General features: G+C 42.0%; 1 protein-coding gene across 1 annotated transcript; it reads left to right on the top strand.

Annotated features, from left to right (window-relative positions):
• On the top strand, window positions 1–25275 carry nhsl1a (NHS-like 1a). Its single transcript, XM_085152745.1, is given in 10 exon segments — window positions 1–4573; window positions 4575–4719; window positions 12100–12207; window positions 13980–14125; window positions 14644–14718; window positions 14943–15177; window positions 15958–16442; window positions 16851–20862; window positions 21565–21652; window positions 22675–25275. Coding segments are annotated over 10 exon segments (6519 nt in total). The 5' UTR covers window positions 1–4036; the 3' UTR covers window positions 23363–25275.
• Window positions 25276–26662: the final 1387 nt, after the last annotated feature.

Consider the following 26662-nt stretch of genomic DNA (forward strand, 5'->3'; position numbering starts at 1 on the left):
GCATGAAGTTATGAAATGTGGGTCATTTTGTTCTGTATGTATCAGAACAAAATGACACACACCGTTATCTTCATAACCTTTTTGCAGTGTGAGTGAGAAAGAGAGAGAGAGAGTGTGTGTGTGTGTGTGTGTGTGTGTGTGTTGGGGCACTGAAGAAGGTTGAGCAAGCTTTATTTTGAGCACAGAGAGAGAGAGAGAGAGAGAGATTAATGGAGGGAGTGAAGAGTTGACTAGATGCACTGTTTTCATGATTACAGCTGCAGGAGTCCTTTGTGCAACTGTTACTATGGTTACTGCTCCTAATAGCACCGCTAGTATTTCAACTACTACAAGTACTTCTGATACTGTAAGTACTGATGATGCTGGTTCATCCAAGTTTTGGGTCAGAGACGTGTGCAGTCTTGAGTCTGGCACGTGTGTGTGTGTGTGTGTGTGTGCGTGTGTGTGTGTAAGTCTTTAATGACTGTCGGCCTGTCGGGGCAGGCTGAAGCATCGCATTGAGCCTCCATAACACAGCTGTCCTTCTCCTGCAGCTTCAGACGTGGCTGTGGAGCTTTCCTTAATGAAATCCTGCAAGCTGCACTTCCTCAAGCAAACAAAAACAAAAAGAGTACACATAAAATTTGCTAGAATGTTTATCGACTCATGATGTTTCAGTTTTAGCTACAAAACAAATTAGCAGTTAATGTTTAAATATTTCACCCATGATCTTATTGTTTCTCTTTTTAAGATTGTTTGCTTTTATCTGTGGCCTCATTCTGTATCATTATAAGCTACATTTGCATATTAGAGCTCAATTCCGTTTGTATTTGTACTCATGATGCATATTGAAGCAAATCTTGCAGTATTTAGTATTCGTATTAGATTGTATTTACATGTTTTGCAAGCTCAATATATTAATCATACCTGTGTGAAGTGGTTGAAAAAATAGGAAGACTTAGAAGCACAAAATATAACAACTGAATGCGCCAGGACAAGATCGCATCAGTTATTTTTGTCCCATCATCCGTCAGAGTAAACACTTTCACCCTCGGGAGAAATTCCCCTGTCAAGTACCTGACATTCACTTCAAAAACACAACTGAACTGCCAGGACACAGATGATGGATGACGTAGGAGAAAAGCTAGGGGAGAGGAACTGAAGATTGATGGGACCCTTCTCACTTTCTCTTCTTCTCTTTTTTTTGATGGCCAGGTGAATCCCTGAGTCAATCAAGCGTTTGATCACGGAGACCTCCAGGCAGAAAACGAATGAATATTATTATTGCTTTTATATGAAGCACGGATACCTTTAAAAATTGGTTAAAAACTCATGTTTTTGTTTTAGAACTGATTTCATAATTAAACAATAAACATTTTTTAACTTTCTTTCTGTCTGTGGTCCTCACCTTCCTGTGACTCATACACCTCAAAGGAACACCTCACAGTTTTACCAACAAAATACCAACAGCCTCCCAAACTGACTGAAAACAGAGACATTTATTATTCTGCTTTTATTTGTGAATATTTCTTCATTATGTTTATGTTTTGTTTTGTCACTTTGGACTCTTCTCCACCTCCACCAGCTGGAACCTGGGATGGATCCAACCTCTGAATGTACCAGCACAAATCAAGGCCTTTCAGACCAGGGGACATCTTCCAGTCTTCTCTTGTTCAAGTTCGGTGAATCCACATGAACCATAGCCTCAGTTTCTATTCTTAGCTGACATCAGTGGCACTCGGTGTGGTCTTCTGCTGCTGTAACCAATCTGCTTAAATGTTTGATGTGCTTTGCATGCAGAGATGCTCTTCTTTAGTTGTGATAAGTGGTTTTGAGTTGCTGTTGCCTTCCTATCAACTCAAAGCTGTCTCTCCAATCTTCTGTGAACCAATGCTCACAGGATATTTTCAACTTTTCAGACCATTCTCTGTAAATTCTAAAAACCATGGCATGTTCAAAGGCGTTTAGATCACCTTTCATCACCAATGTGGTGCTCGGCTTAAAATTCAGCAGATCGTCTTAAACATAAAGGCAATGAATTGATGCCATGTGACTTGCTGAATAGATTGTTGTGTTAACAAACAGATGAACAGCAGCCAGTAGTGCATTTATGCTATGTGTGACTCTAAAGTTCCAGTCAGGCACTGACTATCAGCATTTGAATTTTCCCTTTATGGTAATATAAAGTTTGGTTTTTTCTTTTCTTGGGTAATCTAAGATATTGTTCAAGTGGTTTTAACACAGGTCCTTCTTCAGGACTTCCTGGTTGAAGGTTTGTGTGCACAAATGATGCAGTGTGGTTTATGAGAACACTATAAACCACATTGGTTTGTGGTGCTCCTTAATGTGCTGCAACTGCTGACTGTCCCCTTTCTTCTTAACATTTTATTTAGCAGGATCCAGTTCTGGTAGTGGATACCTGACTGAGGCGTTTATTTACTTTCAGTATGGAGGTAATGGAAGACAGATCATGTTGCATGTAGCTGATGGTCAGCTACATGCAACAGCAAAACCAAGCTGAGGTGCAATAACACACAATGAAAAAGCAAGATGTCAAAATAAAATCTAGTAGAGATTTAGTGTCCAGTCTGCAACTTTGTATTTTCAAACTCGAGCAAAGAATATCAAGATCACTTCAGTTATAATGATGGTTGTTTATCAGTCCACCCAGTCCTTTTGTAAGCCATCATATTCCTCAGATTTAAATGTCATAAACACCTGAATGAGCGCTCAGCACTAGCAGTACATGTGGGCACATGACACTAATGGCAGTCTCTATAGTTCAAGCTCCACATCATTATGTCCATTCTGCGTATTTGCATGCTGATCATCAAGATAAGAAGTGTTGGTTCTGAAGCACATTAATTGGTCAAAGAATCCAAAGAGGATTTGCTGCTGTCAATGCCGTGATTTTGTGGCTGTAATAAACGTTATCTGGCTCAGCGAGTTTCTATAACTGCTAACTGTAGCTATAGAAGTAGGATTTGGTGCATTTGTTGCAGTTGACAGGTGTGTATTAACCCACATCGTGTGGTGTGCAGGTGAAGTTTAACTAAGCTGTGAAGGATGTTAACCTTCTGTTTAAGATCTAAATTTAGAGATGCCCAGTTTGACACAGTAACGCATTACTGAGCAACATGTGTTGTGAGTGTGGTGATAAATACCTGTCCCACATCGGCCATCTGCAGACCTGGATAATCCCTGTTAGTAGATTAGAGTTAGAGAGAGGAGAGGAAAGAAAGCAGCACTATGTCAACACCTCTGAAGAAAAATCACATTTACTGTTGGGCTGTAATCATTTCTGGATTCACATCGGCCGAGGGAGACTTTTTGGTTTGTGGTTTGGAGGTCTGGGGTTTTTTTTGTGAAGGAATAAGAAGAAGTTGGACAGAGCTCCTAAAGGTTTTAACTGCGTTCATTCCAGGGTCACACCAAGGTTTTCTTTTTTTTTTTACTGTGAAATGTTGGGATTGTTTGTTGTGAGAAATGGACATTTGCACATGTGGACATGAGGATCCGGAGATCTGTCACTTATAAACGACTGAGCACATTTTGGACTTTGTTTTAGGGCATTTTTTAAAATTATTATTTTTTATCAACCTTTTGTGATAATACAAATTTGCATAGTTGTTCTGAACCTGAAGGTGCTATTTGTGAAGATATAGCATTTTAAGACTTTTATTGTGAAATGCTCAAGGCTCCTTTTGTGAATAACTGGAAAATATATGCGTCCGATGACATTCATTTTTCTCTTCAACTAAAAAAGGCAAAAATTATTTTTAATGCTTATTTTGCAGAATCAAACTATTTTATAATGGAGGGCTAACTAAATTTGGGGGAATTTTAAAGGACCTTTTCTGGAACTATTGATCCTCTTTGGACATTTATTGTGAAGGACCTGGATAATACACATCTCTTTATGAGTTTGAATAACAAGGGGTTGAAAAAGGTTGCAGACTTTTACTGTGAAAAGATTATAATACTATTGTAGTTTAGTCGTGGTGAGTCACCTGTAATCTGTCAGCCCATCAAACTCCTAATCACAGCTCGAGAAACAATGATTTCATATGTGGAATGCCTGGGTGGGGAGGGGGCGGGGCCTGGTGTGACATCGCATTGTTGGAATTCTGGTCCTGATGAAGAGCGAGATGAGCTTCTTCCACGCAAGATGATTGCCTTGCAACCAAAAACAGAGGGCAGCCTGCGCCGGCGCCTGCTCAGAGCTAAAATCTACCAGCACCATGACGCCATCTATGGGTTAAATGCAGGTGGCGTGGGACAGCTTGCATCAGCCTCAAGTGAAAAAAAGCCCCTCCCAGCTCACCTGCAGTATCAAGGAAACAGTCCCTGGTTCCTCCCGCAGCAACTCCCACCACGCTCCCATGTCAACCCTTCTTTCAACCCAGAGGTTCGTGGGAAACTGTTCCTTACTCCAGAGGCCTGCGGTAAACCCCATCCACAGTCTCCGCCACTTCAGCTGCAGCGCCCTAACTGCCCAGTTCTCACCCAGCGACGCAGAACTAGTTCCTGCCCCCCAACCCCAGAGCCCCGTCCCGGTTACACCATGCCTGTGCCCTTTCATCTTAGAACTACACCCCCCATTCAAGGAGCCAGAGCCGCCACCACAATATCGCTACAGGCCCAGCAGGAAGTGCAAGACAAGCTTCTTGTACTTTAGACGTCGCAAAGGGAGAATGTCTGGGAAGGAAGCAACCCAAACTACACCCCTTCTACACAAAGGTACTACCAAGAAATTTGGTAATCAGAATACTGCTACTAGTACTTGGTATTACACTGCTAGAAATATACTATCCAAGCTGGGAATCCTGAAATGGTTCTTTTGGTTTTGAGTTGTGCAACTGGACCATTTTGGTCCTCAAAGATTTCAGATGATAGTCAAATAGACACATGTATTTGGGTTTATGTGGTACTCAATCATATAAGCAGCATAACACACTCCGAATTAACCTCCTTCTTTGAGACCGTTTAATTAACCAACCAGGTCTGGGTTATCCCAGTTTTGGTCCAGGGTAGCCTATAGCTTAGTTCAGTTTTTGTTCCCACAGATCCCAGTCAGCCTGAATTGACTTTTAAAAGTCCCAAATACACTGTGACACTGTGGCAAATTGCAACAGTTACTTTTTTGATATTATGAATGGTACCATTTGTTATCCTGGATTATCTATTTGAGGTTGCTATAATCAAGGTTTTGCTTGTATTCAGCCCAGAATAGTGCTAGATTGTGGGACTTAATGTTACTACCACTCTAGCTCTGTTTAGTTTGGTCCCAAATAATCTCATTTTTCGTGATGTTCCTGATGTTTGACCTCCTGAATATTCTCAACTACTCTTATTTGACCATTTGACTCACTTTGGTCTCCAAGATTCCAGCTTGAGGTCCTGAATTATCCATTTAGTATGGTCCTGGCTTTATTTGGCCCTGGGAAAAGCTTGGTTTGATATTCTAAATGGTCCCAGCTAAGTTTTGTAACAAATAATAGTAACTCACCTAGTTTGGCGTTATAAAGCCCTGGATGTTCTCACCTGTCATGTTTTAGTTTGATATAGTCTTAAATTGGAGTATCCAAAAAGTTGATTCTGTTCATCTGGACGTAGTGTTTTGTGGGAGAAACATTTCGTCACTCATCCAAGTGACTCCTTCAGTCTCAGATGACTGCAGGTTTCCCCAATCTTATAACACACGGACCAGTACCTCCTCTTTGACTCCCATCACCCTCTGGAACACAAACTTGGAGTAATTAGGACCCTACACCACCGGGCAGAACATGTTCCCTCTAAGCCTGAAGGGAAAAAGAAGGAACACACACATGTAAAGGAAGCACTCAAAACGTGCGGCTATCCTAAATGGGCGTTCTTAAAGTCAGCAAAGAGGCACAGAAAAGAAGATCAGACACCAGCGAGGGAGGATAAGAAGGACAGACGCAACAACATTGTCATCCCCTATGTAGCCGGTGTATCAGAGAAACTCAGGAGGGTTTTCTCCAAGCATGACATCCCGGTGTACTTCAGACCCAGCAACACACTTAGACAAAAACTGGTTCACCCGAAAGACAAAACGCCAAAACACAGACTTAACAATGTGGTGTATGCCGTACAGTGCAGCGAGGAATGCCCAGACCTCTACATTGGAGAGACCAAACAGCCACTTCACAAGCGCATGGCACAACACAGAAGAGCCACCTCCACAGGACAAGATTCAGCTGTCCATCTGCATCTTAAGGATAAAGGACACTCTTTCGAGGATGCCAATGTTCACATTTTGGACAGAGAGGACAGATGGTTTGAAAGAGGAGTGAAAGAAGCCATCTATGTCCACTGTGAGCGACCATCTTTGAACAGAGGCGGTGGTTTACGACACCAACTCTCTGCCATCTATAATCCAGTTTTGAGATCCCTTCCCAGACGCCTTAACGCCCACTCACATCCTGGGCCATCTGACCTCAGGAATTCGCATAAGGTGGGGCCAGGTTTCACAATGAACTCACCCGAAACTCTGGCTGATTGGGACCCACACCCAGTTCCACACCTTGGCTCAGGCGATTAGAGGATCATCAGGGGGTCCTTTTGTCCCTCTGTGGGGGGACACTCCCACCAGGTTTATATCTGGGACTCTCCACCATTTGACCTTAGAACTGAAGAAGCCTCTCGGATGAGAGGTGAAACGTCTTCAAGTAACTTAAAGAAGTCCAGACGCTTTTCTTTGCAAGCTCCTTTGACTACGATGACCTGGATGACTGAGAACCTTCACAGACTTATAAACAGTACATTTGCATAATGACTGAAACCAGCCCACTGAAGGAACAATGGGCTGTGAGGTCAGTTCCTTAATCTTAATTATGCAAATTCTCATGACCACTGACCAAAGCCCACTGATCAATGGCCATGAGTACCATTCACAGAGAGTTGGGGAATGGCTGCAATCACAGCATTGTAAGATGGTGAAAGATGTACCCTTAGGCCCCCTCCTCAATTCAGAGATGGTCTTTGATAATCTCTGGACCATTCAGTGGTCTTTGATCAATGGGTTTTGGTCAGTGGTTGTTGATCAATGGTCATGAGAATTTGCATAATTAAGATTAAGGAACTGACCTCCCAGCCCATTGTTCCTTCAGTGGGCTGGTTTCAGTCATTATGCAAATGTACTGTTTATCAGATTGGGGAAACCTGCAGTCAGCTGAGACTGAAGAAGTCACTTGGATGAGTGAAGAAATGTTTCTCCCACTGGAAACGCTACGTCCAGATGAACAGAATCAACTTTTTGGAGATTTACTTTCCTGGATGATTGAGAATCCATCAAGACATTAAATTGCAGTAGTTACTTTGTTTTGGTTAAGTTGGTTCTTTGATATTATGAATGTTTTTCAGCCACTAGTAGATGGCTTTATCTGGCTCTCTTTGCTTCTAAATCTCGCACAAATTTTAATGTGTTTCTTCTCATCAGGGCAGACTAGGATCCACTTAAACTCAATTCAGTTTGCTCCTGGATGACTTGGGAAGAGATTTCTCATGACAGATATTCATAATTAGTGCTATCAGTAAAATTAAAGTGTGATACAATAAAATCTTCCAGATTAGCTCGTCCCAGTTTGGTTCAGTCTTTGCCTCACAGTTTCTTCATGTTTAAATGAGAATATTAAAGCAGCAACTCAGTGCCTGCACGTCTCCTGTGGCTAAGTAAACACACTTTCTCACACCCTGTGTGACTGTCTGATCAATAATGCATCACAGCACCAGTCAGCTATTATTCTCTGATAACATGCAGAAGAAAATCACACCAGCTCTCCATATTCTTGGTTAATTATCTCCCCTGTGTGCATAATCTTCTTCATGTGTATGTGTGTGTGTGCGTGCGTTAGGATTAGCTGCTGCTCCACGCATTGGCCTAAAAGCTAATTCCACGAATAACAGATAATGAACAGGCTTTTTAGCTGCAACAGCTGCTACCTGTTAGCTTCCTAACATCTACCTTCAGTATCCCGCCCTCATGTTGCCTTTGTGGTGACGTCTCAGCATTTAAAATGTTAAAACAAAGAAAACTGAGCATCAATCAGTCAGTGGTACGTGACTCTGTCCTCATCCTTCCTCTTTCCTGACTGGACAGCTGACAGAGTTCAGAGTTTAACAGATTCAGACTATATATAAGACTATGACATAATGATAGTGTGTCCTACTTACTGTCTAATTAATGAAACTAATTAAAACAGTGAGAAGGTGAAGACAGACAGACAGGCTGTCAGCCATGAAGACGGTAATTAGCTGCTCCACTGGCCCACATAGTCGGCACAGTTACAGACTGGAACTGTCCCAGTTGGTGATGATGAAGGTGACTGTCAACTCTATCAGCCATGGCCAGTGTTACCACAAGTACTTAGGGTTGCACACGTTTTTACTGTGGAGTTCTGCTGTTGGAATATGTGCAGAATATAGTCTTGCTGAAAAGCAAGATTTTCCCTTAAAAAAAAAGAAAAAAGAAAAAAACAATTCCACAAAATTTGACAAAATGCCAACATTTTATCACGAAAACTATGAAACTGACATTAGCCAGTGTCCAGGCCATAAGGAATGACAGTTAAAGAATGATGTTCTTGTTGAAATAAGCAATGCTTTACCTGAAAAAGATACCATCTTCATGGCAATATATGGTATGTAGCCCAAAACCTGTGGATATTTATTAAGGATTAATAAAACCTTCAGGAGTGTACAAGTTTCCCCCGCTATGTCCATTAAACACATCTACTAAGACAAGTAGGCATTTTCAACAATATGTTACAAATTAAAAAAAAAAAACAAGTCTCCATGATGTTATGGTTCTCAGTCAGAAAAGTGTGGTGGGGCTATTCAAGGCTGGGAATGGCTTCTGCACTAAATGGTGGAGTTATTTGGGGGTCTGGTTCATGATCGAGGCCAGGAAGGAGTAATAGACTACAGATGGATTGATGCAGCAGTGATGCAGATGTTTTTACAGTCTATTGCAGTGACGAGAGAGCTGAGTATGAAAGCAAAGCTCTAGAGTTACTACATCTACCTTCCCATCCCCACCTATGGCTATGAACTGTGGTCAGTGACCAAAGGAATTGGATCACAGATATAAGCAGGGAAATGATTTCCTTCTTAGGCTGTCTGGGCTTTCTGCTAGAAATAGGATGAGGAGCTTGGTCATCCCAGAGAGATTTAGCGTCTCCTGTAAAGCTAGCTCAGAATACCGTGCCGTCACTCCAGAAGACCTGGATGGCAGGCTGGTTAGAGGGAGATCTGGGCTTTTCTACATAGACTGTTGCCCCACATTCAGAAAAGCACCACAAGACGGATGGATGAATGGATTGATGGATGGATGGATGAACAAGAAAATTGTATTCTGCTGTATTTATATCATTCTTTTGAAAGGTTATTGTTATAAAATATATACAGATCTGACTGTAAAAACATGAAATATGCACCACCTGCATCTATTCAAATACTGGATCCGGTTATCTCTTTGTGCATTAGCACCTGTTATACCCTGAAGGTTTTTTGGTGTTTTTTGTTTTTGTCTTTTTTGGCATTTTGCCTCATTTTATCCCTCAGATGCTGATGTCAAGGCTGATGTCCACACTTTGACAGCATGTCCTCACTCTCTTTGGACCTCACAAAGATAGAAACATGAGAACACAGAGAATAAAAGATGAACAGGGATACATCAGAGGCGCGGACACACTTTGAATTCTGTTTCTTCATCTCCCTTCATCTACAAAGCATCGTGTTTCATGTGTCGTTGTGATAATGCGGTATTTGCGGGTAACCTTCGTCACCTGGCGACACACATGTAGGACACACACGTGTGCTGGCTTCCTGCCAATGGTGTGTGTGTGTGTGTGTGTGTGTGTGTGTGTGGATAAGAAAGGAAGAAAGAGGGGGGAGCGAGTGACATAAAAAGAGAATAAGAGAGAGAGGAGTGGGAGGAGAGTAGCATTGCAGCGAGTCGAGCTGCATTACTGCTGCTCGCCCGCTCTCTTTCTGTTTGCTGCAGCCTCAGGAGTGTGTGTGTGTGTCGTGTGTGTGTCTAAACGAGTGTGTGGCGTCGTTATGGTTCTGATCGGAACGGCAATCAAATCTGTCCTCAGATATCTCAGTAAGACCAGAGGTGAGTGTCGCTGTATTGGCGAGGGATTGATTTACCTTTGAGCTGTACAGGTAGAGTGAGTTATAGCTCTCTAAAGATGACCTCATAGATACCACCCCCTGATTGGCTCTCAGGTGCATGTAAAAATCATGTCGAACGTAGTTTAGATCAGCAGTTTAATGAGCATTTGAAATGTGAGTTTATATTACCTGTAACTATAGTCTAAAACATTAGAGACCCTATTCAAGGTCTCCAGGACTGTCTTTAAATGCCTTGTAATAATCTTACTGACTTCAAGAACCCAATTTAGGGATCATTTAAATACCTTTTTGGCATTTGTGTTCTCAAGGGGTCCTGGAATATCCACAAGGACCCTTAGGATGTCTTCTCGAGGTTTTAACCCTTTAACCAGTATGGCTTATTTAAAGGCTTTTGTCAGGACTTGTGGACCCCTGGAATCTCCACAAGGACTCTCGGAAAAGTTATTCAGAGCTTTATAACCTCGTAGTGACCTCTAGAACGCCCTCAAGAACAATTTAAATCTCTTTACAGACCTGTGTTATTTCTCAAGGACAATTGGAAAAAATAATTAAGGAACCATAGTATCTTCTTGATGATCAGTGTGGACATTTATTATGTCCTCAACATACAAGAGCAGCTTGAATCACCGGAACATTTGCAATGACTCACTGAAGCTGCCACAGATGTCTACTGCCTGGTCAAGGACCACTACCTACCAAGAACTTCTGGGACCCCATTAAGAACTAAGAAGCTTCTTCAGGTTCATATCAAGGACCAGCAGAAGCACCTCAAGAATCAGGATGGTCTCTTTATCATTCCGGTACTAATTGGTGGTTCCTGTGATTCTCTTATGACTTCATCAAGGGCCTCCTTCTAACATAAAGAACCTCCTCAAGAACCTGCCACAGGACTCCCTAAATCTTCCCAAAGACCTGTGGTCCCTTCTCAAAAATTGTCACAACTTGTCAGACCTCCTTGAGGATTACTTGGACCCCGTAAAGACTGTTTAAGCCTTCCCAGAAGAATTGCATCTTCTTTTTCAGAGCCAGTGAAAACTCCGCAAGCCTTATATCGAATCTCTAATGTTTTAGAACTTCAAGCACCACTGATGCTTCTTGAAAACCCGAAATACCTTCTGACACTTCTGGAACTGTCTAAAGTATTTATCGGACCACTGCCAATCACTGAAGTGTATTTTCATATTTCAGCCTCTGCATGCTTCTTCTAAAGAACCCACCAAAACACACAAAATCTCAAGGACCATATTTACATCTTAAATAATCTTTCATATTTCTCAAGGACTTTGGCATTCCTTCAAGGATCTCAGGAGCTTCCTGCATCGCCATTTCAGTCCCCGTAATGTTTATTTCCATTGTTTGGTTTAAACCCCTAAGGCTGTGTTCAGAAGAAAAAATAAAATAACCTTTTCTTGATTAAAATGTAATGGTGTCTCAGTTACGATGTTTATTTACTTGTCTTTTGATTGACAACAAAAAATTTGACAACAGAACATAAACAATCAGCCTTCACTCATCAGTGATGACTTGGATCATGCAGTTAAAGAGAGATGTGGTTGATTAATGGGAACAAATTATCTTTTCGCTCTTGTTTTTTGAATATTATTAGGATGAGATGAATGACTAAAACAAAACCAAAAACAAAATCAGTCTTAAGTTATTGTAACAAATTCCTACTTTGTATTATAAGAGGTGTTTTTGGTCCTGACATACACTGCAGAAGGCTGAGACTCAAGCTCCACATCTGTCCATACATCTGTCCACTGAATACCACAGACAGTCAATCTGCTGCTCTTTCACAATAAAAGCCCTGTGATGTGGAGGTCACCTTGAATAGTGCTGAGTGCAGCAGCTCTCATCATCACTGCTCCTCTGAGTGTGAAAAGATTTGCTGAAACAAGATTAAAATCCAGAAAGTAGCCTCACTCTCCCTCTCTCTCTCTGTCTTTGTTTGTGCTGCAGGGGACGGGGACAGTAAGTGGTCTGTTCACTACACTACCCAGAAGCCTCAGCAGGGTCTGCGCTTCATCCCTGGCAAAAGGCGATCAGGCAGTGCTGATGACCTGCAAGGTGAGAGTGGTACTTTAGTGTTTCATCAGTTAACCTTACAAAAATGTGAGATTAACTGGATCTGTGGGGAAACACATTTAGAGTAATGCTAAGAGACTTGAGAAAGTCTCTAGATGAAAATAAGTAGCCACACTTTAAATCCTTCCCTGATTTCTGGTCCTGTCTCACTCTAATGGAACCATACTTTCCAAAAGGAACGCCATGTTATCTTCAATAAGACTTAAAAGTAGCTATTGAGACCATAAACCAATGAAAAAAAAAGTTTACTGACATCAAGAACCAGCTCTGGTTACAGAGAGAGGGTGAGAACCTTCATTAACTCAAATATTTAGAGAGCCTGGATTAAATTAGGAAGAAGAAGTGAACAGACAGGGTGCAGCTTTGAACCTGAGTCCAGAACAGCAATCAGACTGTTTTGTGAACTGAGACGTTCACTTAAAGAAGTCTGTGTATAAACTCGATCAATAATACCTGAGTCCCACGAGGAGAAACTGCAATGCGGCTGCGGTAGAAATGGCTGAAAACACTAAAACCACTGCTCCACATTGTAGAAGCATCTCTGAAGTGGCTCTGCAATCCAAGTTAATTATAAGTCCTTTCAAGCCGCACAGAGCAGATGAGGAGGGCAGGAAGTCGGACATATGAATGACATGGAGCATCTGGTCAGGCTAAATGACGACTGCTTCAGAAAACATTCACAGCGTGAGTTAATGGATTGTATCTGTATCCATTCTTGGATGTAGACCCAGGTGAAAAGATTTTTGATCAATAAGTAGATTATAAGTATTTAAACAAATTGAAAATGTTTAAGTTAAATTTTTACAGTAAATTAATGAATAAATAATAAATGTGTTTTTCCCTATTTGTTGTCTTCCTTATGTCATATTATATATTCTGTAAAATAATTAAAAAAGAAAATTGAAAATTATTTTGGGTCAAGTTCAAGAATTGTGTGAACCCCCAGAGCCTCAGAAGTCTGTTACACACAAACCTCGAGTCCTAAATGTGTGTGTGTCTTGTAGGATTAGCATTGGCTGACAGATGCCAGCAGACAGTGACCTTCTGACCTGACACACTCACAGAATTGCTGCTGAAAGAATACGTACTCTTCTCCACTCTTGATATTGCTCTTTATGGGCTGAAGGTGGAAATGCTCACAGTCTTCCTCACTGCAGTGGCAGATCACTAATAACTGTTTATAACACTGTCATGTCACTAAGGTTAACATTGTTTGGGTGTTTACACCAAACAATCTGCCAGGAAAGACTGCAAAAGCAGCTGCCTGTTCAAAGAGATCCTCATCATTTGCTCTTTAAATGTTTATGTCTCTGAAATCTGCAGTAAATCCTCAATCAGCCATCAGTCCTGATAAACAGCCTCCTGTCTGTTTTTATAGCTGCTGAGCAATAAAGGCCTTTTACACTGTGTTTGATTCCATAAATTTTCAATGAAGTACTTAAGCTTTATAAATGATCAGTTTCCTTCGCTTGAGGCCATAAATCCTGGTTCTTTGATGCTTATCAGAGAAGTAATTAAGCTTAGAGGTGACAGCAGCCTGTGAGCAGACTGCAGAGTGCTGCAGGGGTCTGCATGCAGCACGCTCTGCAGCATCGCAACAGCTGCAGCGCCACATGTCACTGTGAGAAAGCACAAATGACGAAGGCTGAGCTCTCCTGCTGATCTCAGCTGATCACTGCAGCAAAGCTCACACAGTCCACAATCATTCTCATGTACTCAACTCACTATTTTCTATCATCATGGTGTGTTTGTAGCATGTAATGGGCTGACTCAGCATGGCTCCAGCATCCCAAGTGGTTCTCAGCCCCACCCCCCCAGCCCCACCTTTCCTCCCTTCTCCAGCATCAACCAATCAGACGGAACTGCACGACAAGGGTGGAGGGACAAAAGCAGGAAGATGGTGAGAAACATGTGAAGATGTTTATGCAGATGCAGTGATTATTAATGGGGCTGAAGACAATGACACCAGCGCTACCAGTTCGGTGTCTCTGACTCATGGCCCAGGAACTCAATTATATCAGCCCAGCATGCTCACCATTACATCTGAAAGAATAAAAGAATAATTGTTTTTGGTAATTTTTTAAGCTATTTTTATTGCCACACTGTAAAATACAAGACAACAGCTTCTTAAAGGACAAGAATCCCTTTGTTTCCCCATATATATAAAGGAGCCTGGATTTTTATATATGTTCATTGTTTATTTTTTAATCCAGTTTCCTGATTTAAAACTACAGACATTTGGTTTGGTGTGTTCTGGATCTTTTTCTGTTTGTGCAATCAGTGCAGAATCTTTGTCTTTTATTTCCATCTGCTGGTCAAACTGAAGCACTGACACATCTTCTGCCATCTATTTGTTATACTCAATGATTAACCTTTCCTTTAATGTTTTTCTCATCCTTTGATCTCAACCCTCCTCAGAGGTCCAGAGTCTTGGACTTTTTCTCTAAGTCTTGCTTTTCAGTTTGTTTCAAGTTTTCAGTTTGGAGAAGAAAGGTAAACATGGAATAAACATGTCTGTAGTACACTAGATTAGATAAAACTAAAGTAGAGTAGCATCTCAGTTACACCCAAACAGGCTTTTTAGCCTAACAGTCAACAAAGTCTTAATTTGACCCTTCCAGGCTAGATTAGACCCCAACACTGCTGGACTAGATTTAACTGTATTAAAACTCAATTTGTAAACCAAACTGTTAATTTCTGCCTCTTTTCTTTGTCAGTCCACAACATCCTCGGAGGAAGATGAGATGTTCATCTTGAACAACAGGCGACCCCTAACACCACTGGTCCTGAATCCCGTCCATCTCACCTCCTGTTGGGACGATGATGAGCAAACATATGAGCCAAAAGTCAAAATGGATGTGGAACCACCCCCTCGACTTCCAACGCCAGAGGAGAGGATGAGGCAGCAGGCCGAAGCAGTCGCAGCAGATATTGTTCCTATTAATGTAACAGGTACAGCTGGACTCAGATCCAGATTCTGTTTCTAAGGACTCTGAACTTACTATTGAAACTCATCTAAAACTTTAAATTTATTTCTGCCATATTGTCTACACTGAATTTCTACTTGCATCTAGTTTCAAAAACAGACTGAGACATAAACTCGAGATTTACCTATAAATTTTTCTCAGGCTCAAATCAGTTTGGTCTTCATAGGAAGTTCTTCTAATTTAGAGCAGACCAGAAAGCTTTTGTCATCTTGATTCATGCCTTAGATCTTAAAATCTGGAGTCTGGATAGGACTCCGATTTGAAATATAAGTTAGAATAGTCTAACGAGACCCAAATCCAACTTGAAGTTCTTCTTAGGCTTGAGGCTTTACTTCAATTTAACTCACCCAAATCTTGGGACTTGGTAAATTACATTTAGCCTTTTCAGAATTAACTCTGGACCAGGAGTTGAAATCGGAGGTACATTGCCTCCATTTTCATCTGGATTCTGCTCTCACAGAAACTTGATTAACTTTTGTTAAATAACTATATAACTATCCACTATAGCTTTAGATCTTACTTGGAACTGAGATTTCTTCTTTCAATAGAAGCTTATCTTGAAGACCTTAAAGGGACATATGATTTTATCAGGACTCTAAGTAACTAACGGGAAACATCAGAGTTAGGATATGATGTGAGGTTTAAGTAAACTACAGCAGGACTCATAGGCTAAACTTGGATTCGGAGTAGCGACTTGGTTTCTCATGTCTTGACTGTTACCTTTTTGTATGTGTTCACACTTAAGGTGAGAGTTTTGATCGCCAAGCCAGTTTTCGAAGAACACTTTCCAATGCTGACTCACTAAACCGACGACCCCGGAAATTGAGCCGACGCAAGACAGTTACTGGGATACCAGATAATGCCCTCCCGAAGTCGCCATCTATCTCTGACATTCTTCCTGGTCAGTTCTCCACTGTGGGTCGACCTGCATCTGAATGTACCTCTCCTCATCAGCAGAGGAACATGGAGGTGGAGGAAGAGGGAGATCTAAGAAAAGAGGAGCAGCTGTCAACAAGGAGAATCCGAGCCCCTAAAGGAGAGGGAATGTCCAGCCTCATGGCCTCCCTTACCTCTTCCCCACGTATTGGTTGCCATTCTGGCTCCTGCTGCTCACCATCCTTGGAGAGCCACACCCTCCCCCGTCCGGCAACCAACTCCTCCCTGAACTCCGACACCAGCTGTAACAGTGTATCCTGCAGGACTCTCAGCACCTCCTCATCTTGCTACCAGGTAAATTAATGAGAAGTTATTATTACACTAATAAAGTCAAAGCATAAATTAAAGGAGTTTCCAGATGACTGGCATGCTAATGTCAGCCAACATAGGCCAGAGGCAAGACAGTTCAGAACTACTCCAAACATTTCCCCAATGAACAGAATGTCCTACAGATGCTGAGAGTATGTCATGGGCTCAGAGCCTTTCATTTGTTGACCTTTCTAAATTTTTAAGTTACTGTTGCTCACTGTCGGTTGGGTAGAAGAGAAATATCAAAGCAATAGAAGAGCATCAGATACTTTGGATTTTCACACTAAATTTACTATACGGGCTTTTTGAGGAAACCAAGTTATGCTAAGTTAGAAATGCATGGAGCACATTTTAAATAATTTTTCTCTTTTTTATTCCTGTTTTCTTTTCCAGTCACAGGATCTACAGGGATTCCCCAGCGATCTTCACCCTCTGCTGCCCTTTGACCCCACTGCCAGAATAATGCCACAGTCTCCTTCCTCCTCCTCTAATTCCATTCCCTCCTCACCTATTATATCATCTGTCCCTGCAACCTCTAGTTGTGCCCTACAATCAGAGTGGGTTTCCCCCAGTGATAAGCCCAATAATGAGGCCCTTTCTTCCCCCGGCTCTCTTCCTTCTTCCCCTATCACTGATTCAGAGACTCAATTTCATTACCCAGCAGAGGATGACCTGACAACTACAAAGCAGGACACCCAGTGTTTCTCAGATGGTTGTTCCTTCAGTGGAGAGCGGTGGAGCTACAAAACCCACTCTCCAACCTCCAGTGTCCACAGTGGAATTTCCCAGGAAATGAGATGTGTTTCGGATGAAGGTTGGAACTTCGATCCACTTCTCTCCTCTGGTCGGTCCTCCCCTTCTTGCACTGATAGCAGCTCCTTGCGTTCAGTGAAGATGTCCTCTCCCTCGCTAAACCGTGAGAAAAGGAAGTCAAGCACATCCTCCTGCTACTCTCGTTCTGTCACCCGCAGCATCTCCCTTCGCAAGTCCAAGCGTCCACCTCCTCCACCATTGCGTTCTGATTCATTGAGGCGACGGCCAGGTCGTAGCAAATCTTCGCGTTCTTCTTCTAGTCCCAAGGTGGAGCGCAGTCCCCGCCTGGAACGCACCATGCAGCATACACCTGCGTCATCTCCCCAGGACTTTCAGGATCCCTGGGTGCCCCGAAGTAGCACCAAAAGACGCCAAAGTGGGCTTAACTGTGGTACAGTTTCAACCTTTGAGCCTCTAAACCCAGACTCCCAGGCATCAACCTCTTCTAACTCTCCTCCTTCCAACCTCGAACCAACTCACCTCAGCCCTGGGTCTCCAGGTTCAGAGGAGGAAGGTCTGACTTTTACTCTCAATCACCAACCTCCAGCTTCCTCTTCTGTGGCTGGGCTTCAGCGACTTGCTTCGCCCTCCAGTGGGTACTCTAGTCAGTCTAACACTCCAACTCCTGGCACGCCAGTGTCTTCACCCCTCATCCCATCCTCCCCTCTCACAACAAGTCCTGGAGCTTTCTCCCTCCCCCCAACCTCACCTTTCTCCTCTTCCTGCTTTACCTCCTTCCCCCTCTCCCCTGTCTCATCCTCCCTACCTAGGACAAGGTCTCGAGGTGAAGGCAGACCAAAGCCACCAGTGCCAGAGAGGAAGTCTTCACTTTTCTCATCCCTTTCGTCCTCATTTTCTTCAACCTCTTCCCTCTCCTCCTGCACCTCCTCAGACTCCTCTGCCAAACATATTAATCTTCCTGCCCCACCACCTCGGCCTCCTCTTCTCGAGTCTTCTTTGCTTTCACTTTCCTGCTCTCCCATTCATGAAACTCTTCCTCCTCCCCCTCCTCCTCCACTGCAGTGCTGCTCACCTGCTCCTTGTTCTTTCACTAAACTTTCTCTTGTTCCTCTTCCTTCACCATCATCCCTTCCTCTGCCCCCTCCACTGCCTCCTCTCCCACCATTATCCCTTGCCAGGCCTTCTCCTCTACCTCCCTTCTCCCGGCCTCCTCCTCCCCCCTACTCCTACGCTGTCAGGCAGACTTCCCATCATGATCTGGTATTTACAGTGTCATCTTCCACCAACTTCCCTCCTCCCCCAACTTTTCCCCCTCCTCCCCCATGTTCAGAACTCCCAGACATGCCAATTGCTGACCTCCCTCCACCACCACCACCTCCCCCTCTCCCTCCTTTGTCTACTATCCCCACACATTTTGCCTCTGTCTTCTCCCAACCAAGCCCGGACGTGTTTCCACACAAATATGGCAAAGCACACCCCTGCCCTCTGGTAACTGCTCAAGCTCTGCAGGACGTCAAACTCCGCTCTATTAAGAACCAGGAAGTCCTGCCAGCCAATGGTACATCTACTGATGCTGGCGCTTTGTTGTCTGTTGGTAACCATGGTAACCAGGATCTACCAATCAAAGAAGCTCAACATGACTTGGCTGACTTGACTAAAGGAAACCTTGTTTGCCTAGCCAACACCAGTGTTAAACTAGCGGAACAAGGATCAGAAAACGATATCTGTTATGTTGCAAACAATGAAGATCATACAGCCAGTGCGTCCTTGGATAATGCTAGCCTTCACAGCCCAGACAATGCTGAAATGAAACAACCTAAACATGGATCAGGTGATGATTTCTTCAAACAAACAAAAACAGAGCTTTTGGCAGATGAGTCAGATTTCAACAATCTTCAAAGCTCACAAAGCATTATTCATAACACTGCTAGCAAGAGAAGCCTTGGGCTTCAGCTGAGGAATGGTGGCACTCTTCAATGCAGACAGTCCAGTGAACAGAGACAGAAAGATCCAGACATGTATGCTACACTAGCTAACAATGAAATCTCCAGTTCTGAGAGTCCATGGGTGAAAATGTCTTATGAAACTGACAATAACCATGTCAGCACAATAAGTCAACCTACGTCTTTCCAACGAAACATTATAGGAACAGTGCTAACAGATGCTAAGCTCAAAGAACTTGCAGAGATTCAAAGAGAATGCAGAAAAATGCTGTTAGAGAGCAAAGAGGAAGTTGAGCAAAATGACAAGAAAAAATCACAAATGCAGTCACTCTGTGCTGCTGATGGAGATTTGAAGCATGTTGATATTAAACGCTGTAACAGGGACTTGAAGCCAAGTAGCCCAAGAAAGATCTGCTCTCCAGAGAAGCCAGTTCCACCAAAGAAGCCTGATCTTTGCATTCTGGGTCTCACAACATCCCCCAACGCCACACGAGAACTCAATGTGTTGAGGAGCAATGGACAAAGTACAGCATTTTCTCCAGGGTTCAACAGCCAGTCACAGCTTCCTGCTGATTCTTTCTGCACACCTTTACACAAACATGTGATCCATAGTCCCCCTTCACAAAAGCACTTGGTGTCCACCAGTGATAACTCAGTGACACCTGTATACCCAATTAACACAACATCTGCCAATATCACCATGCACTCATCTGCCAGCTCCCCTCAACGGACAAAACCACCAATTTTGCACAACAGACCAGATCTCTCACTGACCTCACCCAAAACAACCAAACCACTCTTTCCATCTAAAATTACAGGAGGGGCTTCCATGGAGACTTCTGGGACTGGAGGTGCTTCACAGAGTCTGTGCATCACAGCTAGCAGTAGCACCTTGAAAACCATAGGCACCGGGACCTCAATGGCTCGAAACACTTTGAATGAAACCTTGGATACCTTAAAGACCAACTACTCCCTAGAAGCCATGGAAATGTATAGAACCTGTGCCTCCTCAAGGATCATGGGAATGGCTACCTGTAGCACATTAGGGAACTCAAAGGGCCAAGGAACTACCTCCACATGGACTGAGGGCACCCAAACTGAAGTAACACACCCCAGTTGTGGTGATATCAAAACAAAACTTTATCAAGATGATACACCATTTCAGAGGAGAACGATGAGGTCATCACTAGCTGAAGATGAAGAGGAAGATATTAAGGAAAGTTTGGAAGAGAGAAGGATTAACATGGCAAGGATGATGATGATGTCATCCACCACAAAGAAAAAAGACAAAGGAAGGAAAAAGAGGAAGAAAAGGCCAGGCAGGCAGCTGCTAATGATGTCAGCAAAAATGGAACCCTCCCCATCATCTTCATCATCTTCATCATCCTCATCATCCTCTTCATCCTCATCTGGAGATGAGAGAGATGTAAGAAAAGACAGGACAGTCCAAATAAGCCAGAAGATGAAAGTCACTAAATTTTGGGACCAAAACACAAGTGACTCTGAAAGCTCCTTCACTTTGATTGGTCAGAGCAGGTACTCTCTCAGCAGCGCACTGTCCACTGACAGCCTGCGGGGTGAACTGTCACTACCAGACCTTCTGATACAAGAGCCAGGTGAAAAACAAGACGAGCCCGGAGCTCTGAGAGGAGGAGAAAAGTCAAAGGAGGCTAGCAGTCCCCAGGATGGTAAGTTCAATCAAGACCACAGATCCTGCTTCTTAACCTATCCAATTCAGACTGTGGTGGGGAGTGAGCCTATTATGCATTATAGCAGCTAACATTTATAGATCCCTGTTTATTGTTCACCAAATGCTCAAATATATAATTTATGGAGTCCTTGGTGAAACTAAGTAAGCATTTTCTGTATTAGCTGTCCCCAGTATCTGCCTTAGTAGTCATTCAGCAAATGTAGGCAGAGCTTTTGTTTGTGCAGGTGTGAAGCAAAGTAGGCCAAGTTTCCTGCCCAAACAAGCTGTGAGAGTAGACAAAAATATGCAGATAAGGTACAGCATGTGGTTCAGTCAGACTACAGCTCAATAGGAACTTACATACATAGGAACTTATATACCGAGGTATCATGTCTGTGAATGTCATCTTCAGAGCATACAGGTATCTTTATACCCTTAAAATAATTATTCTTGCTCTTATATTCAGTCTGCCCCAGGGCAGCTGTGGCTACAGCTGTAGCTTGCCTCCACCAGTGTGTGAATGTGAGAGTGAATGAATAATGGAATTGTACAGTGCTTTGAGGTTCTCGAAAAGCGCTATATAAATGCAATCCATTATTATTATTGTTTTCTTCATCTTTTCAATTTCAGTTCAACTGAACTGTTAAATGAATAATTGAAGTTCAGTTTTTTTTTCACTGTCCTTTCCTTTCCTTCCCAGCTGATGTGTTTGGCAGCGTTTCAGCAGATCAGATGTTCATCTCTGGTTGTCCGCGAACCACAGAGGATCTATTCACCATCATTCACAGGTGGGAACACAAAATGTATACTATGCACTTGTTCTGTAAAATCCTTTAAACCACATCCTCACTTGTTGGTTTGAATTCTACCTCTTACTCTATGGAGCAGTGCTGTATGGGAAGGGACAGCATGAATGCCCTGGTAGTTGGGGTTTGTCTACAGGTAAAGCCTTTAATTAGTCACTAAGTGTGTAGTGTCCTTATTATTCTCCTATTATACATAGAAACTAGTTCTTCCTTATTCCCTGTTGCCCCAAATAGGAATAAGTTGTAGCTGTCAAAGAATCCAGAGATTTAGTAGTAGTACTTATATAGCGTTTCTCTATTCTAACTGAGCACTCAAATCCCTTTTATCCACAAGCCTCAGTGACCCATTCACAAACACATTCATTCAGTACTTTGTTCTATGCCTTCAAGCACACACACTCACACTCAGATGGATGCATCAAAAGTTATTTGGCATTCAGTATCTTGCCCAAGGATACTTTGGCATGTAGACTGGAGGAGTCAGGGATCATTGGTATTCATGTATGTAGGTATGATAACATCAAGCAGTCCGACACACAGTAGAGGGTACAAAACTATCTCCAGACTTTGTCTGGTTCTCCAAGCCGCAAGTAGGTTCAAACCTCCCGACAGATACCAAGGGAATGTAGTCAAAAACATAATCACTGGTAAACTCGCAACCTGTTCTTCCTCAGAGACTAAATGTAAGATATCTACTTCGTCTACTTGTTCTTTGATTCCCCAGCTAATAAGCTTCTCCTATACTTGAGAAACAAAAGTGCTTCCATCCAAGTTCCCTTCCATTCCTGTCATGTCATTGTTTATGTGCCCTATATTAGACATATTCTTAGGAACCTATGTCTTTGTTGTCTATTTGATTTTTTCAGATTTCTAGAAGTTGCCTCTTGATGTTAACTAGAAACTTTTAAAATAGAGCAACTCTCTTGTGGCCATGTAATTCAGTGCATGTAGCTTCTAAATATACAGTTACTATTGTTCACTGTTTTCTGTCACATTTGTGTCAGGTCCAAGAGGAAGATGCTTGGAAGAAGGAATCTAGAAGAAGACAAACATCGTGTCTCAAGCTCCTCCTCCTCCCCCTCCCCTCCGGTGACTCCCACTGACCAGCTAATGCGACCTGCGGCACTCAAGAGTCAAAGGTCAGCAAGAAGTGAGAGCTTTAAGGCTCTCCTGCTGAGGAAGGGCAGTCGACCTGATTCTTCATCTCGAATCTCAGCAGTTGAGCGACTTCGGAAAGTTGTTTCTCCCACTGCAGCAGCTGACCTTCATGGTGCACCACCACCTCACATATCATCAGACCAAGTAAACTCCACAAGCTCCCTCCAAACTGGAGAAACACATGACATCACTGCCCACCTGACTCTTAATGTTCAGCGACCTCCCAGATCTCCATGTGCTCAGAGCTTCTCCATGATGTTTGAATGGAGGCAACAGGATCTGCCACATAATAACCTCTTCTTCTCATCTTCTTCCTCCTCTCCCTTCTTCTTCCTCTCATCCTCCTCCACGCGCCCTCGCTCCCTCACTCCTCCCTGCTCGGCTAGCCGCCGCTTTGCCGCCCGCTGCCGCCTTGTTGCAGCCCCCATGACTGCAATCTTTGAAGGGGAAGATGAGGATGAGAATGAAGAGGATTTCAACGAGTCATCGGGAGCTGATGGAGAATCCAGTCTGACACTGGTTGAGACTGCTTGATGGACAAGAAAGCTTGCTGATGTAGCTGGGAGCAGATGGATGTTAGACACCACAGAAAAATTGGATGTGGTCATGAATGTGTGGCAAAGTCTCAGCTCACTCAGCTGAATCTCACCTGAAGCATTTAATTGAATGCACTAAAGCACACTTCCTAATTAACTACATCAGTCACCATAAAAGGATGTGTACAATATTAATGGTTTCAAGAAAAGAAGCTTGTTGCGATGACATAAGAGTTTCACTCCAACAGTTTCTTCGCTTTTTATTTCCTTTTAAACCACACTAGTTATATGTTTTCCAACGTCAGTGACACTAAGTTTCTTTGACATTGATAAATTTACGTTCTGTCTTCTGCACTTTATATTGGCCAAGTAACCCGTGTTTGTTCTACACATGAGAATTTTGTTTTCTTGAGATCACACTTTAAATATTCTGAAACAGTCAATTTCAGCAACTTCTAGTATATACACATCTGTGTTGAATTGGATATGCTCTGCCGGAGATGATTCCTCATGTGGATCCAGGAATTGTGTAAAGGACTGACTTTTCACATCATATTCATATCACACACAAATCAAACTGAAATACATGGGAGATACAATCTTGATGTTCTTAAGAAAATATCAACAACTAATCTAGATGAAGATCCATCTAGACCCACATCATGGACGTTGTGGAGGGGAGCCAGTATAATATTAAAAGTTAGTTTACACATAAAAAAAAAGTGATCCAAAAACAAATTAATTTATCACATTAAGAAAATGTTCCTGAATTTTGTATTTTGTATTCAAAAAATGTTTTTATGGTTGCAGTTAATCATGAAGTTAAAAACTTAAGCCACATCCAAATCAATTAGGTCAAAATATTGGGGAAAACAAAATAAATTAAGCATTGTTTTTTTTCTTCAATAGAAAAGTAATATCACAATGCTTTCAGCAAAAATAAATGTTCGATACTGACGCTTAAATCAGCCGATTCAAACTATTTGCTGGGGTTTATTATTATCACCTAAGTAACTGGGCTGGGCTAATGCGTCTCCAAATTTAAGCATTAGTGTAAATGTTTTAATGGCTCGTGTTTTGATGTTTGTTTCAGTATAATCGTTTAAAAGTCTGGTTTTCTACATTATGACCAGCTGCATTCACTGAGACTGTAACTAATAAGGAATAGAGACGGTCCTTTTCTGTAAATATCCCTATATTCATTTGTCTCTCTTATCATGTTTTCTTGTTTGTATGACTTTTGCAGCTGAATCTTTGTTTCTATTTTGTTAGCATTTTCAGCCTCCAGCTTAATGAGTCATACAACACTTGCATTCAGTTTTCACCCTCAAATCAGATTTGTTTATCTCATGGTAGGCATCTATGGAAGCTTGTTTCCATGACTGACAAAAACAAAATACAAACAAAATTTTGGCTTAATTCCAAGTTCCAAAATTCCAAGTTCATTTTCTCAGTCAAACTTTTAATCTTGAGATGATGACCTTAAATTTCGACTTATGGATTGAAAAAACCCTTGTTTTTTTCAGCGATGGATGCAAACTTCCATGGTCAGCAGCTAATACGACTGCAAACTATCAGAAGTAACTTTTTAGGGTGGAGACTATTTTGTTTGTTTTGTTTTGATATCACCACTACTGTATTTAGAAACATAATCTTATCTTCTCTCTGTGTGAACATAAGAGGTTGAGATTTACTATATTAACCATAAAATGAATGAATTTACTTGGGAAACTGAAATAAATGAGGAAAGCACTGTGAGAAAAGAAGTCATAGGTTAAAGTGATGATCGGGATGAAATGGAGAACTGAATGTGTAGAAAAGCAGCAAAAAGGTAGAACTGAAAGAAATGGAAATGTATGTAAAAAGGTGAATGTAGAAATGGAAGCAATAAAGGACAAATTGATTTCTGAATCTGTGACTTGTTCTACCATTGTGTACAGTGTTGTCAGCCCTGTTTTGGTTTTTTTTGGGGGGGGGGTTACCAAAGAAATTCCAGTTTCACACGTTATGCCAAATAGCAAAACACTTAACTGTGTCTCTAATAAAACCTCTGTAACTTTGTGAGTATAGGAAAAGTGTCTGTTTCTCCCTTTCTATGATAGACATTTCTGTTTTTTATGACTAAACCTAAAAACAAATAAAAAAAAAAACTGGACAGTGTGGGCCATGATAGCTTTTTCCGTAATTTTACACATGTATTTCATATTAAATCCAGAGAGCTGTGTGGACAGATTCCTATTTTTGTCACAGCAGCTTTTTTTTTCATCATGAAGAAAAACAGTTAAATGTGTGACTTCTTTACACTGACAGAAAGGAGGTTTCACTGGTCTCGCCCGCTTAAGATCAAAGTGGGATGTATGTGGCATTGTAAGATACGTTTGACACCCCTGGTTTAATTATCACATCTAAAGGGGATTAAAAGATGATTAAGAGTCCTGAAGAAGTTTAAATACTTCTCAGGTGTGTTTAGAGCTTGGTGAACATGTCCAAATATCTGTCAAAGTGGTATCAAATATAGCTTTTTTGTGTTAGTGATTTGTTAGTGGTCTTGTTCCAGATGCCTGTAATGGAGTTTGTTAGAATGTTTTAAAATTTCTTGAAGAAGTCTCAGGATTTATTAAGGAAGTCAATTGAAGATTTCTGAGGGATTCTTGGGGTGTTCCCGATGTTTTGGAATCTGTGATCCTTGTTTGAAAGTTACTTAAAGAAGTTTGGGAGGTTATTTAAGGAAAAGTGTCAACAGGTTCCAAGATGTAGGACACATCTCAGGTTTTAAATAAGGTTTCAAGAGCCAAAGAGTGGTTTTAAGGAGTTATGAAAGAAGTTTTAGGTCTCTGCTTAAACCAAAACATTTTCATCCTAGGGCATCGAATGCTCCAGTTCTGTCAGATGCTGTTTGGTTCTCGCCATCATTGCCACTGGCTGTGGGAATATTGGTTTCTGAGAGATAATGGCACACCTTTAAAAAATGACAAGTCACATGAAGGTTGGAGGGTTGGAGGTGTGGTTTGTCAGTAGAGCATAGTTCCCGTCCTTATAGGACCTTTATGTTTGCTTTGCTTTTTTTGTTCCCACTTTCTTTTTTACTTTCACTTGCTGGTAAAGTTTGGGACTTAAGCCTAAACCTTACCAGATGGTGAAAGGAAGGAAAAGATGGTGACTTGGGGTATGGCATTACTTGACATATGAAATATGACCCTTATTTGCTGTTTTTCAAATTGACAGTGTGGAGTCATTCACAATCGTAGGTTTTTATGACCTATGAGTTACAGACCTGTCTCATTATTACTACAACCCA

The sequence above is a fragment of the Neolamprologus multifasciatus genome, chromosome 23 (genome assembly GCF_963576455.1).
Source record: "Neolamprologus multifasciatus chromosome 23, fNeoMul1.2, whole genome shotgun sequence".
Taxonomy (NCBI): Eukaryota; Metazoa; Chordata; class Actinopteri; order Cichliformes; family Cichlidae; genus Neolamprologus; species Neolamprologus multifasciatus.